The sequence below is a fragment of the Myxine glutinosa genome, chromosome 8 (assembly GCF_964187855.1).
Source record: "Myxine glutinosa chromosome 8, kmMyxGlut1.1, whole genome shotgun sequence".
Classification (NCBI taxonomy): Eukaryota; Metazoa; Chordata; class Myxini; order Myxiniformes; family Myxinidae; genus Myxine; species Myxine glutinosa.
The window spans coordinates 30468111-30482530 of NC_136268.1; the positions used below are offsets into that span (position 1 = coordinate 30468111).

At 42.6% G+C, this 14420-nt stretch overlaps 1 protein-coding gene across 4 annotated transcripts in view; it reads left to right on the forward strand.

The window, feature by feature from the left end:
- Positions 1-14420, forward strand: part of LOC137432354 (AP-1 complex subunit beta-1) — a 45170-nt gene that overhangs the window by 17098 nt on the left and 13652 nt on the right. For 2 of the 4 annotated variants that reach the window (XM_068124203.2, XM_068124206.2), the window contains 12 exons: positions 294-539; positions 2167-2363; positions 4380-4598; positions 8029-8149; positions 8681-8776; positions 9565-9680; positions 9915-10080; positions 10170-10268; positions 10884-11155; positions 11892-12051; positions 13686-13805; positions 14094-14239. In XM_068124203.2, coding sequence (XP_067980304.1) covers positions 294-539; positions 2167-2363; positions 4380-4598; positions 8029-8149; positions 8681-8776; positions 9565-9680; positions 9915-10080; positions 10170-10268; positions 10884-11155; positions 11892-12051; positions 13686-13805; positions 14094-14239 — 1958 coding nt within the window. The remainder of the gene's footprint in view (positions 1-293; positions 540-2166; positions 2364-4379; positions 4599-8028; positions 8150-8680; positions 8777-9564; positions 9681-9914; positions 10081-10169; positions 10269-10883; positions 11156-11891; positions 12052-13685; positions 13806-14093; positions 14240-14420) is intronic. The other 2 variants (XM_068124205.2, XM_078783128.1) reach the window with 1 other exon arrangement.

Genomic DNA, 14420 nt, shown 5'->3' on the forward strand with positions numbered 1-14420 from the left:
TCTTGTGCGACCTGTAGGAATATTTGGGGGACAGAGCACAGAGAGAGCTGGGGGAGCAAGGCCGGAGAGGAGTCGGTAGAAGACAGAAAGACCACATTCGACTGAAAGTGGCACAGGAATGTGGAATTTATTGGTTCATTGTTAAGTATTCACCTTTTCTGCATTGTCTGTTTGCTTTTAGCCTCAAACCAGTGTGTAGCACGGCTACCTCAGTCGTCTTTAATAAGTTGAGATTTGCTCTACAGCTACCTAAAGTTGACCTCAAATGGAACCTCACACTTATTCATGAACAGGATTGCGAGGATTCTAACCCTTTAATCCGCGCATTGGCCGTGCGCACCATGGGGTGCATCCGCGTGGCACGCATTGCGGAATATGCATGTGAACCGCTGCGTCGATGCCTACGTGATGAAGACCCTTACGTCCGCAAGACTGCGGCTGTGTGCGTCGCCAAACTGCACGACCTCAGCCCAAGCCTGGTCCTCGAGCAGGGATTTCTGGATTCCCTTAAGGACCTGCTCTCCGATTCCAACCCAATGGTAGGAGAGCGATTGGCGCGGTGATGACAAATGGCAGATACTCTACATTTTCTTGATTTGAATATGGTGATTTCATTGGTGGTTTGAAGGGAGTTTTGGAGTTTTTTTCATCTTTTTACGAATTACAACAGTTGACTTCTTAATACCTTTTGAGATTAAATGTATTTATTTAACCCATCCTGATTATAGTGCTTTTTAAAATGGTAATCTGCATTTGACTTCTCATTTTTGAATAAAATTTCTGATTGGTGAAGTTATTCTTTTGTACAACTCGCAGAGTATCTGCCTATGGGTGATTTTGTTCCAAGCATGCAACAGGTTCTTTTGACATGTACCTTTATTTGGGAAGCTGCCTCGATTGCTCCCGAAAATAAAATATAAATAACCCGGGTTACGTGCATGAATCAAAAACATGCCTCCAACTTATAATTCAAAATACCTCACTGCACTGGAAAATGTGGGGACAGGAATACTGTATTGTAAAGGGTGGGGACTTGACCCTCTCACGAATTGGGACAGATAATTTGCTTCTCTCCCCCCTCCCCAAGACTACTGACAAAGATAAAAATAAAAAAAAACCCTTGTACACTAATTGTGGTCATACTGATCGTATGTAGCAAGTTTCACAGAATAACTCTGAGGTTGTATACTCGTCTTACAGCTGTTTACTCTGCGTTTGAATAGAGACCCATCCTCAAAATGTCCATATTATCCGGTGCTTCACAGGTGGGACGATGTGTCACGTTAGTGATGTCCTTCCGAGCGTATGTTACTAATCATCTGCCATCTCCTAACATTGACTTGTAGATGGTTTACAATATTAAACTAGAACGGCACTCAGTAGAGAACATACCTCCGCCAGGTGTACAGTTTACGTTTTGTATCGCAGTGTAGACCAGAAAATCACAATACAGAATCACATTTAATCAAAATCATCCATCCACAACTTTTTGAGATATCCTGCTATATATCGTTTTTGGCCCTTGGTGAAGAATCTCCCAATGGTGAAGAATCACTTAAAATATTATAGTAGCTGGATCCGGATCCGGATCTTCACCAAAATCTAATCATATCGTCTTTGTCACATACACTACCTCTTTGCCAAATTTCGTCCGAATCCTTCCACAACCTTTTAAGATATCTTGTTCACAAACAAACAGACAGACAGGGGTGAAAACATAGCCGCCATCCACTATTGGTGGCAGAGGTAAAAAAACAAAAAACGACTCAGTACCTTTCAAAAATATTAGACAATTGTGTGCCAGTACCTGGCCAAATTCCTTCCTTCTGAATCCTCTAGCGAATGTCCTCTATAACTGATCTTAATGGTACCGGCAGACAAGCTCAGATCTGATGAACAAAGGTGACAGACAGCATCCACCACCAGATGTTGAATAGTACGTTAGCAGTTATTCATTCCGTATAAGTATAATGGATACATCATCTTTAGCTTGGAGTATAATGGACATGAACAATTTCAACGACGATGATGCCGATAAGGTAAACAAAAGGCAAATGTGATTTGGTATCATATGCTCTCTCCATTTATGGGGTCTTGGCTATCCCACAGAGATAGTACCATGACGATGCAAAAAACTGTCTCTTATGTGCTCATCCTCCCCCTCAGGTTGTATCGAACGCAGTCGCCGCACTTTGTGAAATTGCGGAGAGCCGTGAGAATGATCCGGAACCTCTGTTGGATCTCACTCCCGCACTTGTGAACAAGCTTTTGACCGCTCTGAACGAGTGCAACGAGTGGGGACAGATTTTCCTCCTGGACTGCCTGGCAAATTATAACCCCGCTGACGCTCGTGAAGCACAGAGGCGAGAAAGCTGACATCTCTTTATCGCATGAGCCGATGATGTCAATGATAATTTGCTGACACATACAGTCACGTGAAAAAGTAAGTACACCCCATGTAAAGTTTTGACTTTTTCAACATATTTCAACATACAGCTATTTGATCTTCATTTCAACAATATTGATAGATAAAGGTGATATAATATAGCAAATATCATGAAACATTTACATTTTGTAGTCCATTGTATAATTTAAATAAACATAAATGCAAATTTCGCATGTGGAAAAAGTAAGTACACCCTTAATAATAATAATAATAATAATGCATTTATTTTATATAGCGCTTTTCAGGGAGCCCAAAGACGCTTTGACAGAGTGCAAAACATAATGCATAGCAAAACATAAAAACAATTGCAAAAAAACAAGAATCAACAGGGAAATATTCAAAGCAAAAAGGAGGGACCCTTGGCTCTAATAGTGGTATTGCCCCCTTTGGCAGAAACAACCTCAAGGAGGCATTTCTTCTAACTGTCTACTAGTCTCTGACATCGACCGGGAGAAATTTTTGCACACTCGTCCATGCAGAATTCTTTCAGCTGTGCGATGTTTGAGGGGTTTCTTGCATGCACAGCCCGTTTCAAATCCCCCCACAACATCTCGATGGGATTTAGATCCGGGCTTTGACTTGGCCATTCCAGAACCCTCCATTTCTTTCTTTTCAGCCATTCCTTGGTGGATTTACTGGTATGTTTAGGGTCATTGTCATGTTGCAAGGTCCGCCTTCGGTTGAGCTTCAACTTTCCGACAGATGGCCTTACATTATCCTCAAACACCCTCTGGTACAATGAAGAATTCATAGTGGATTCTATGATTGTGAGCTGCCCAGGCCCTGATGCAGCAAAGCTGCCCCAAACCATAATATTTCCACCACCATGCTTTACAGTTGGTATCAGGTTATTGTGGTCAAATGCTGTCTTTGGTTTTCGCCAAACATGTCTTCTGGTACTGTGGCCAAATAGAAGTGCTGGTCTTTGCCTTGGTGTTCATTGGCAAACTTTAGTCTTGCCCTGATGTTCTTTCTGGACAGCAAAGGTTTCCTCCTGGCACACCTCCCATGTAGATCAAATTTGTGCAGCCTCTTTCTAATGGTAGACTCGTGCACTTTGACATCAACAGTGGCAAGAGCTACCTGTAGGTCCTGTGATGACATTCTGGGGTTCTTCGAGACTTCTTTCAGCATCTTGCGGTCTGCTCTCGGGCTGAACTTGCTGGCGTGGCCTGGCCTGAATAAGTTGGCAGTTGTTTGGAATCTTCTCCACTTGTAGATGAAATTCCGGACAGTCGAACGATTGATTTCAAATTGTTTGGAGATCTTTTTAAATCCCTTCCCAGACTCGTAGGCATCTATAATCTTCTTTCTGAAGGCCTCAGAGAGCTCTTTTGATCTAGGCATGGTGACGCCGCACACTTCAACAACAAAGAGCAAACCAAACTAAATGTCTGAGGTTTAAATAAGACAGGTTCCTCCAAGATCCTCTCTAACGATGTTCTAATCATTTGCACCTGAGCTGGTGCACCTGATTGTAATTTTAGGTATTTGAAGTGGTGATAAATGTTGGGGTGTACTTACTTTTTCCACATGCGAAATTTGCATTTATGTTTATTTAAATTATACAATGGACTACAAAATGTAAATGTTTCATGATATTTGTTATATTATATCACCTTTATCTATCAATATTGTTGAAATGAAGATCAAATAGTTGTATGTTGAAATATGTTGAAAAAGTCAAAACTTTACATTGGGTGTACTTACTTTTTCACGTGACTATACATTCTCTTTTTTTTGGACAACATGTGAACCGTATTATTTTGGGGAATAAAAATGCATTTGCTAATCTTTCGCACAGGAAGAAGTTTAAGCGATGATTCGCAAAGGTTGAGGACAGAAATTCTGGGCTTTTTCATAATTTCCTGGACGGCACCATCTTCACGGGCTGTTATCACAATTGTGGTTTCTACATCCCTTTCCCCCGTAGTGTTTGCGAGAGGGTCAGCCCCCGTCTCGCACATGCCAATCCCGCTGTGGTGCTCTCGGCAGTCAAAGTCCTGCTGGGTTTTGCGAATCGCCTGGAGGATCAAGATGCACTGGAAACCTTGCTCAAAAAGCTGGCCCCTCCACTCGTCACGTTGCTGGCATCCGAGCCCGAGCTGCAGTACGTTGCTCTCCGCAACATCAACCTCATTGTGCAAAGGCGGTGAGTAGATCTAAGATGGGTTTACGATCTACGATGGGATCTACGATTGGCAAGCATGTTTTTTTTGTTTTTTTTCTAACCTCGTTTCCATGCACCACTCAACCCGGGTTCGAGAACATGTGTTCTCCAGCAAACCCGCTTTTGAAGTCCATTTTAAATCATCCAAAAGCTCCAGTTTTCCTGCAAATCGAGTTTTTAACGGATACCGGCAGTTCTTTCCCAATGAGCCTTGTGTCAAGACTAAAAGAATGAACGACATCGCTTTGCTTACGACAGTCTGAACCTCTTTTGGAGTTTTGTGTTGGTAAAAAAAACAAAAAACAATAGTCTAACAATGTTATTAATCATCATTAGTCCTTAACAATTAATTAATTAACATTTAAATTAATTAATTTACTTAATTTAATTAATTAATATTAAATTAATTTATTAATTATTTTAATTAATAATTTAAATTAATTAAATTAATTAACTAACAATTAATTACATTAATCAGTATTACATTAATTAGGGGAAGTCAAGTTTCCAACCCAAGTTGAGTGGTGTTTGGAAGTAAGGCCCAAGTGTCTCTGTCTTCATCATTGTAATAATAATAATAATAATAATAATAATAAAGGAGTCTTATATAGCCCCATCAAGCAGAGTAAACTACCCTCATGGCGCTTTACATTATCATGCGAACGCACACACACCGCACACACACACACACACACAAACATACACACACACAGACACACCTTCACTCTTGCCCTATTCCTCTCCCTCCCCATTCAAAACCCACAGATGTGTACTCCCCCTCCTCCTCCTCCCCTCCCTCCCCCACACATGTACACAGACATACTCTCGATCTCTGTCCCACCTCAAACCAAAGAGAAAACAGGACTTAGACTTTGAAAGACTTGTGAAACAGATAGGTTTTGAGGGAGGTTTTAAAGGCAGGAAGAGAGTCAACATGTCGAACAGAGGAAGGCAAGTCATTCCAGAGCAGAGGTGCAGCAAAGGAAAAGGATTTCTCGCCAAACCACTTGGTGCTGGTGCGCGGCGGCTCTAAGGTCATAGAGTCGTCGCTTGAACGACTGTGACAACATTGTACTGTGACAACAGCAAATATCGATCGTTTTAATGTCATCTTGAGATGCTGATTCATTCGGTCAAAAGTAACGAGCTCAGAAAGACTGTGCGAACAGAAGTTAGTCACAAAGGGAAAATGTTTGGGATCAGATAACAGTGCGATGTTAGAAGGAAATTGTTTAGGATTGGGCAATAGGATGTTTGGGGAGGTTGAATGAAAAAATTCTGCGATATTTCAGTACATGATCGATGGTTACTGAAGAAGTACGAAACCTCAAATTAATCCTCGTTAAAAGGTTTCCTTACTTGAATCCAACGATGAAATGTGTTCGGTATCTCGAGCACAGGAAATTTGTGGGTGTGAAAAGGGCAACAAAAGGCGACACCATTTTGTAACATGACGTCGGCAATGGCCTACTCTAAATTGGTTCTGTGCATGTGGCGACGACGTTTGCAGGATCTTCAGGTTAAGATGCTAAGAAGATGTGTTCGGTTAGACGACGTGTTCAAAGCTAGGTAATCATGTTCGGTTAGTTAAATTATCATGGTAAAAACTAGTTACCTCTGCTACCAAAGGTGGTTGGAGGTTATGTTTTCACCCCTGTCCGTTTGTTTGTTTGTTTGTTTGTGAACAAAATATCTCAAAAAGTTGTGGACGGATTCGGACAAAATTTGGCAGAGACGTAGCGTATGTCAGAAGGACGAAATTATTAGATTTTAGTGAAGATCCGAATTCGGATCCGACTACTAGAATTTTTTAAAAGTGATTCTTCACCATTGGGAGATAGAGCCAAAAACGAGGCATAGCAGGATATCTCAAAAAGTTGTGGACGGGTTTGGACGAAACTTGGTGGACAGGTTGGATGTCTGACAAGGACAAATAGATTCAATTTCGGTTAAGATCTGAATGTGGATTCAGATATGAGAATTATTTAATTTTTAAGTCATTCTTCACTATTGGGAGATAGGGCCAAAAACGATACGTAGCAGGATATCTCCAAAAGTTATGGATGGATTTTGACGAAAGTTGGTGGACCGGTTGGGTGTGTGACAAGGAAGAATCGATTCAATTTTGGCGAAGAACTGAATATGGATTCGGATATCAGATTATTATTATTTTTTCAGTGATTCTTCACCATTGAGTGATATGGCCAATGTGATATTCTCTCTACTGAGTGCTGTTCTAGTTATTCATGTTAGGTTTGTTAAATTATCATGTTAGGTTAGAAGTCTTGTTATGTTAGTTAAATGATCGTTGGGTTAGAATTACTAGGACGTGCCCGTACGTGGGTGCCCGTTCCTTGCCAAAAAAAAAAAAAAAAATGTCTTCGCCCATGCATGCATGGGCGTGCCCATGGGCCCATGGGCGTGCCCGTAAGTGCGTGATGTGACCGTACAATGAATGTATCGTCCCGACGCCGCAGCTCGGATGGCGCTGCAGTTAATCGGGCCTGTATCGGCAGAGTTATTATAAACGTGTACTACAATCGATCGTACCTTACAGCGTCTGCTCGCCACGTTCAGCATCAGTACGTCGTCACTATGACTATCCGTAAGTCCGGAAGTGACGTCCTCATTTGACTGTCCGGAAGGTCGCATATCGCAGTTACGATGAATCGCAAATTAGTTTTAATTAGTTTTAAAACATAGTTTAACGCCAACATAGCGCCAACATAGTTTGCCAACGTGAAATAAATGAATACGCTCTCAAATGTGCCGTCCGAGGCAGAGTCTGTTCGCCACGTTCGGCACACGTGATAGCTCGCTGCTCTCTGATTGGTTGAATCGTTTTTTGGACATAGCTCGGTAACTACTTCTCCGATTAATATGAAACCTTGAAAAGGCACATCCTCGGGTCCCCAGCAATATACCTGGCAAGTTTCAAGTATATCGGACCCGTGGTTGTCGAGAAACAGCGGTCACAGACAAACAAACACACAGACACACACACACACACACAGAGATTACTGGAATTATAGATAGATGTTAGGCTAGTTAAATGTCAGGTTAGAAGCTAGTTATTCATTTTCCATTAGTTAGGTGATCACACTGGAAGCTACTTTGGGTTATATGCTCATGTTAATATGAAAAGGTACTTTTATGGTACTTTTTAATTCTTTCATTTTTTTACATATTTAATATGGTTTCACAAGGTTTGTCTGTATTGTGGAGTGTTTCTTTATTATGCGGTCATTTTTATGTAAACGTTGCGATTTCAAATCTGCCTCAACCCCTCCATTCCCTATTTGAAGCTCATTTTAGGCTGCGTGCGTGCGTGCGCATGCGTGCGCTTTGCCTGGGCTGTATTTTTCCCCCAAATTGATTAGACTTTGTGGATTGTTCTGTGTTTTATTAACAGCCCATCAATCTTACGGCAAGAAATGCGTGTATTCTTTGTTCGCTACAATGACCCCATCTATGTGAAATTGGAGAAACTGGACATCATGGTTCGTCTTGCTTCATCAGCTAATATATCTCAGGTAATCTTTGCCGCTGGTGATGATCCTAAATGTATCTTGTAACTAACTGTAAAGGAAAAATTAACAGTTCTTGTTTCTTCCTCCTTCCATCTTTTCTGGCCACAAATTAAACAATAATTAAGTAAAGATTTTTTATTGTCAGTCTCGTGTTTTATGACCTCATTGGAATTGCTCCAAAAAGTTAGTCACCTGTGTAACCAAAGGTTGAATTGGATCGTGGTGCATGGCATTCCAATCCTGATTTTTCCCTTTTACTGTGTTCATGCATAATGAGTTTAATACCTGATGGAAATGGAGATGGGTCTGGTCAATTCATAGTTATCGCCCTGCAGTTTGGGGCACTAATGGAGACTTTGAAGTGGTCTCCATTCGTAGCAATGACTATAAACCCATGAACAATCAAGTCACTCACCCACGATGGCAACTGTAGCGTACTCTCACTTGTTGACCGCAGCTGCAAGCTGGCAGGGTAATTTTTATATTTCGATGATCATTGTGCATTCCAAAAGAACCACCGCTTTGTGTCGCCAGGTACTAGCAGAGCTCCGGGAGTATGCGGCTGAGGTGGATGTGGACTTTGTACGGAGGGCTGTGTGTGCGATCGGACGCTGCGCCATCAAGGTCGAGGTGACTTTCAGGAAACCAAGTCCTTTTGATTTGCAATGTCTCAGAAACCATCACTTGTAATGTTTAAAATTTTGTTTTACGGTCTCTTTATTTTAACACAATTTTTTAAGTCTCCCCCATTGCCTCCTCCCACGCTCTTATTCGTTGTACACTTTTGACCTTTCAAAATACTGTGGGGAAAAAAATAAAAAACCTTGTACAATTGGCATAAAGCGTTGAGTACTGTCCACACCTCATTAAAATGGTTACCTTTGCATGCGAGCAAGCTTTGCATTGCGAAAGATGATTGGAATAGAGCCTGTGATGGATGCTGTGAAGAGAAACAGGTTGAGATGGTTTGGTCATGTGTTGAGGAAGGATGAAAGTGACTGGTTGAGAAGAGTGATGGAAATGCATGTAGAAGGAAGAAAAGGACGGGGAAGACCGAGAAAGACTTGGCTAAAGGTGGTGGAAGAAGAAATGCGGGCAAGGGGGTTAACAAGGGGAGATGCAGAAAATAGGGCAAAATGGAGAAGATTGTCATGAGGACCGCAAGGCTAACCCCCGCTCTAGCAGGGAAAATGGCCTTAAAATGCCTGTTGTTGTTGTTGTTGTTGTTGTTGTTGCATGCAAGCTACCTGAGGTCCAATTTCTACTGCGTAAGCTGGTTGGGCACACTCAGGGATTTTCATGCAATCGCAATCTGGGAAAGTTCAATTCCTCCAAATTTCCTGATGCACTAGGCCCAAATGGTGGAAATGGACCGTAATGTTGCATAGCTGACCCGTGTCGGCGGCATGTTTTCACAGCAATGTGCGGAGCGTTGCATTTCGTTGTTGCTCGACCTGATGCAGAGTAAAGTGAGCTACGTGCTGCAAGAAGCTGTTGTGGTTATCAAGGACATCTTTCGCAAATATCCAAGCAAGTGAGAAAGACTTTCTTTATCGTTCTATTTTAGGAGTCGTGTCCAACAATAATCCACTGTGTATATGGTGCTGCATCCTCGAGTATGCCAGGATTTTAAATTAATTTTCAAGAGGGGCATACATTTGCTGTTTTCTATACGATTGTTTTAACCTTGAATATTCCTTGATATTTTTTGAACGAGACTTGTGCTTTCAGGTGGGTACCATGTTCATAACAAATGTACCTTTCCCAGGTATGAATCCATCCTCTCGGTGCTATGCGATTCCTTGGAAAGCCTGGATGAACCCGAATCTCGTGCGTCCATGCTGTGGATAATAGGAGAGAATGCAGAAAGAGTGGAGAATGCCACCGAGATCCTAACAGCCTTCTTAGAAGGTTTCCACGATGAAATGCCACAGGTGCCAGGGTTTGGCGTCGGGTGCTCCTGGTTGGGCCTAAGTGCTGTGGTCTTGTGCTAATGACTAAGTGCCGCTTGCTGTGGGTGCAGGTTCAGCTGCAGCTGCTCTCTGCCATTGTGAAGCTTTTTCTGAAAAAACCTGCCGAGACACAGACCTTGGTCCAGCAAGTGCTGAGTCTGGCAACACAGGTAACACTGTCCTCTCCTCATCAAGCTTGCACTGTCAAGCACTACCTACTGTTAAGTTGGTTCCATCTTTACATCCGTCACTGAAGGGGGACCGAGGTTGTGTTTTCACCCCTGTCTGTCTATGTCTTTCTTTGTTTTCCTGTCTGTCTGAGCAGAATATCTCAATAAGTTATGGACGGATTCTGATGAAATTTGGTGGACAGGTCGAGTGTATGACAAGGATGAATTGATTCGATTTTGGTGAAGACCCGGATCTGGATCCAATAATTTTTTTCTGTGATTCTTCACCATTGAGAGATGGGGCCAAACATGATATATAGCATGATATCTCAAAACGTTGTGGACGGATTTGGACGAAAATTGGTGGACAGGTTGGATGTTTGACAAGGACAAGCCGACTCGATTTTGGTTGAGATCTGGATTCAGATCCAGCCTATCGGTGGAAGACGAAACGTAAACTGTTGAGCCTGGCGGAGATGAGCGCTCTACCGAGTGCCGTTCTACTTATTTTCATGGTTTTCTTTCTGTTGTCTCTTTGAAATATCCACAAATTATTTGTCTTCTCTTCTTTTTTTGATAACTTATTTTTATTCTCACTTCTCACTTTTAACTCAGGACTCGGACAACCCTGACCTGAGAGACAGGGGCTATATTTACTGGCGCCTCCTCTCCACGGACCCGGCAGCTGCCAGAGATGTCGTTTTGGCTGAGAAACCTCTCATCAGTGAAGAATGCGACATGCTTGAACGTTCTCTCCTCGATTCCCTGATCTCTCAAATAGCCACCCTTTCCTCCATCTACCACAAACCCCCTCATGCCTTCCTTGAAGGAGTGCGTGCCCCGGGAGTGACTCCAGTTTCAACTCGGGGAGAGAGTGTGGGAATTGGGTAAGGTATGGCAATGTAATGGTTTACAAGTTCATTTAAGTATTATGAGTGGTTGTTCGTGCCAAGATGAAAATTATGATATTTGGAATATTCTGCAGCACAGGCAGTCATAGGGTGAGTGAGAAATGGCGCTTTGCTGGATTATATCAACTTGACGCCGATTATCCCTCGATTCTTCCCATCAATATGTTGAGCAATAGAGGGGTAGTATTAGGCATTAGGGTTTTAAGTATCAAAACGAATCAGAGGCTTTGGAGAGATGGGTGAGAAATGTAGTTGGGCTTTTCGTATGTATCCTCCTAACAGGTAGTAGTGAGGTGGGAGTGCGGTTGGGCATGGGTGGCTGCATTTGCCTGAAGTAGACAACAGATCAGTCGTTTTCATCATCACCTTGTCATTGTGGGTATCATGTCTGTGAGCGAGGCCACCATATGCTGCATGCACACGTCGGAGTCAGGAAGTATGTGGAGGTTGAGCTGTGGTGGAGTTGAGTAAAAGGGGGAGGGCTGTTGTTTAAGGAGCGGTGTGCATGTGGTCATTTCCGTTCTGCGCGTCCGGTTGGCACTGTCTGTGTCTCACCGATAAGACCAGACAGCATCAGCTAGAGCAAATACCATGTGCTTTTATCAATTATTTCAGCTTCGGCCGTGACATAACGAATGTACATCCGGAGATGTATGCAAAGGAAGGAAGACGGACGAATAATTTTAAAATCTCCATTCTACTTCTATCCCAGCAGTGATACTCCTCAAATTTCAACTCCTGCTGAACCTCAAGTAGCTGCACCACCAGCATCTTTGTTGGGTGACCTTTTGAACCTTGACCTATGCCCGACCCCTGCATCAACAACAACTGTGCAACCAATGGGGATGCTCAATCTGATGGGAACCGATCTGGTTGGTTGAAATTTATTGTACAATTCTTTCCCCTGTTTATGCAATGATGGCCGTGCTACTGCAAGCAGCAATTTTTGCCCTTCTTAAGTCTCCATTTCAAGATGGTGGTGGGCCTTCTCTTGAAACCCTATCCCCCTCCCATCCACCATCTCCAATATATGTAATATTTGTTTGGCTGAGTCTTTATTTCAATTTCTACTCGCTCACCTCTGCTTAATATTTTTCTCAACTTCCTTTACCACTTTCCCACTCGGTATCAATGCACACATATTCTTTTATGACATTCTAATTTATTTATTACCCTCGCCAGAGGAGAGGGTATTGCATTTGAGTCCGTTTGTTTGTCTGTCTGTCTGTCTGCAAAGAATAAATCTGCTTTTCTCTGCAACCGTTGGTCTGAGTGACAGGAAATTTTCACCATAGGTGCAACTCCTGTAGAATCTATCTATAATTCCAGTAATCTCTGTGTGTCTGTGTGTCTGTGTGTTTGTGTGTTTGTGTGTTTGTCTGTGACCGCTGTTTCTCGACAACCACGGGTCCGATATACTTTAAACTTGCCAGGTATATTGCTGGGGACCCGAGGATGTGCCTTTTCAAGGTTTCATATTAATCGGACAAGTAGTTACCGAGCTATGGCGATTTCTTTACCAAACTCCGCAAGCCGTTCGCTTTGGACCAAACCATTTCATGTAAATAGAGGGGGGGGGTTGTCACCGTACTCGCAAGCCGTTCGCTTTGGACCAAACCATTTCATGTAAATAGAGGGGGGGGATTGTCACCGTACTCGCAAGCCGTTCGCTTTGGCTTTGCGAATGGACCAAACCATTTCATGGACCAAACCATTTCATGTAAATAGAGGGGGGGGGGGTTGTCACCGTACTCGCACCCACGTACCCACGTACCCACGTACGGGCATTGCACCCACGTACGGGCATGCCCTAGTATTTTAAATACGTCATAGGTCACGTGGTACGGGCACCATCTTGGAAAAACTGAAAAACTTTGCACCTCAATATCTCCGAAAGCGCTGAATAGGAAAAAAATAAAAATTGAGACATAGCTCATTGTAAAGAACTCTCCATGAGGAATAAAATATGTTAATGATGACGTCATAGGTGCCTCCATTATGATGTCATAATTCGACAAGTACAAAACCTCATCCTATCACAATGAAATTCCTTGAGCATCATCTTGGGATAAATTTGTGGAGAAAAAAATTAATGATGACGTCATTGGTCACGTGGTTCGGCCGCCATATTTGTTTTAACACAAAAGCTTTAAAAACCACTAAAAACACGTCCTGGCGAGGGTCTGCAATCTCCGATTGCTCTTACTTGTTTTTTACAGTGGTGGAGTTTCATTCATTTTGGTTTCTCTAAGCCAGAATATTTTATTGAATGATTCTGGGCACTTTGTTTTAAGGATTATTTTAGGGATCAGATTCGTGGAAGATTTTAGTAATCCGCAGAGTTCATGACAAAAACGGGCCTTTGCAAGTGGGAGCCAAATAATTTGGCTGCAAAAATATACATTGGGATGGAATTAATTGAATGTTGGTTACAAAGGTTCATAGTACAATGTGTAATTGGTTTGTCCTCATTTCATCTCCTTTGTCCATCCCATGAACCTACCAGTTAGGAGGTGGACCAAACCTCCCCCCAGCCCCACAGCTGCCCACTGTCCCATCGGGAGCCCTAGCAGACCTGTTTGACCTTGGCGGAGGTTCAATTCCTGCCATCACCTCTCCCAAATTGGTGAGCAACTCAAGGATCAAGCGAGCGACATTCACTGATTGCCATTCGGACAGGTTGTAGTTCGAGGTGGCGGAAACATTTGGTTTTTTTTTTTTTTAATGCAATATGTGTAATTACAATAATTCACTTCTAACACGGCTTGTGAGAGACACTTACTGTTGGTTCGCTAGTGAGTGTATCAGGATATTTTGTGGTAAAATCTATGATGTCTATGATGAAAGAATCTACAAGAAAGTCTATGATGAAAGTAAGGCGTATCTCTCATTTTGCTCATCCCACTTACTCCAGGTATGGCTCACAGCATTGAAAGGCAAAGGGCTGGAAGTGAAAGGAACTTTCTCCAGACGACAGGGGTCACCGTGCATGGAGCTGTCGCTGTCCAACCATGCTATGGCTCCTCTCGCGGGATTTGCGCTGCAGCTAAATCACAACAGGCAAAGCTCTCCAAAAAAAAAAATGCATTTACGTGTATCTACATGGACAGTATGTCGAAATGGTTGTATGAGGGTCGTATGGGATTTTACAAATCCTTTCTGGATAGAATATTTCTAACTAACATCACCAGCGGCATCTAACTAACCTTTCTGAATTTTGCGTGTTTTGCTTTATAATGTT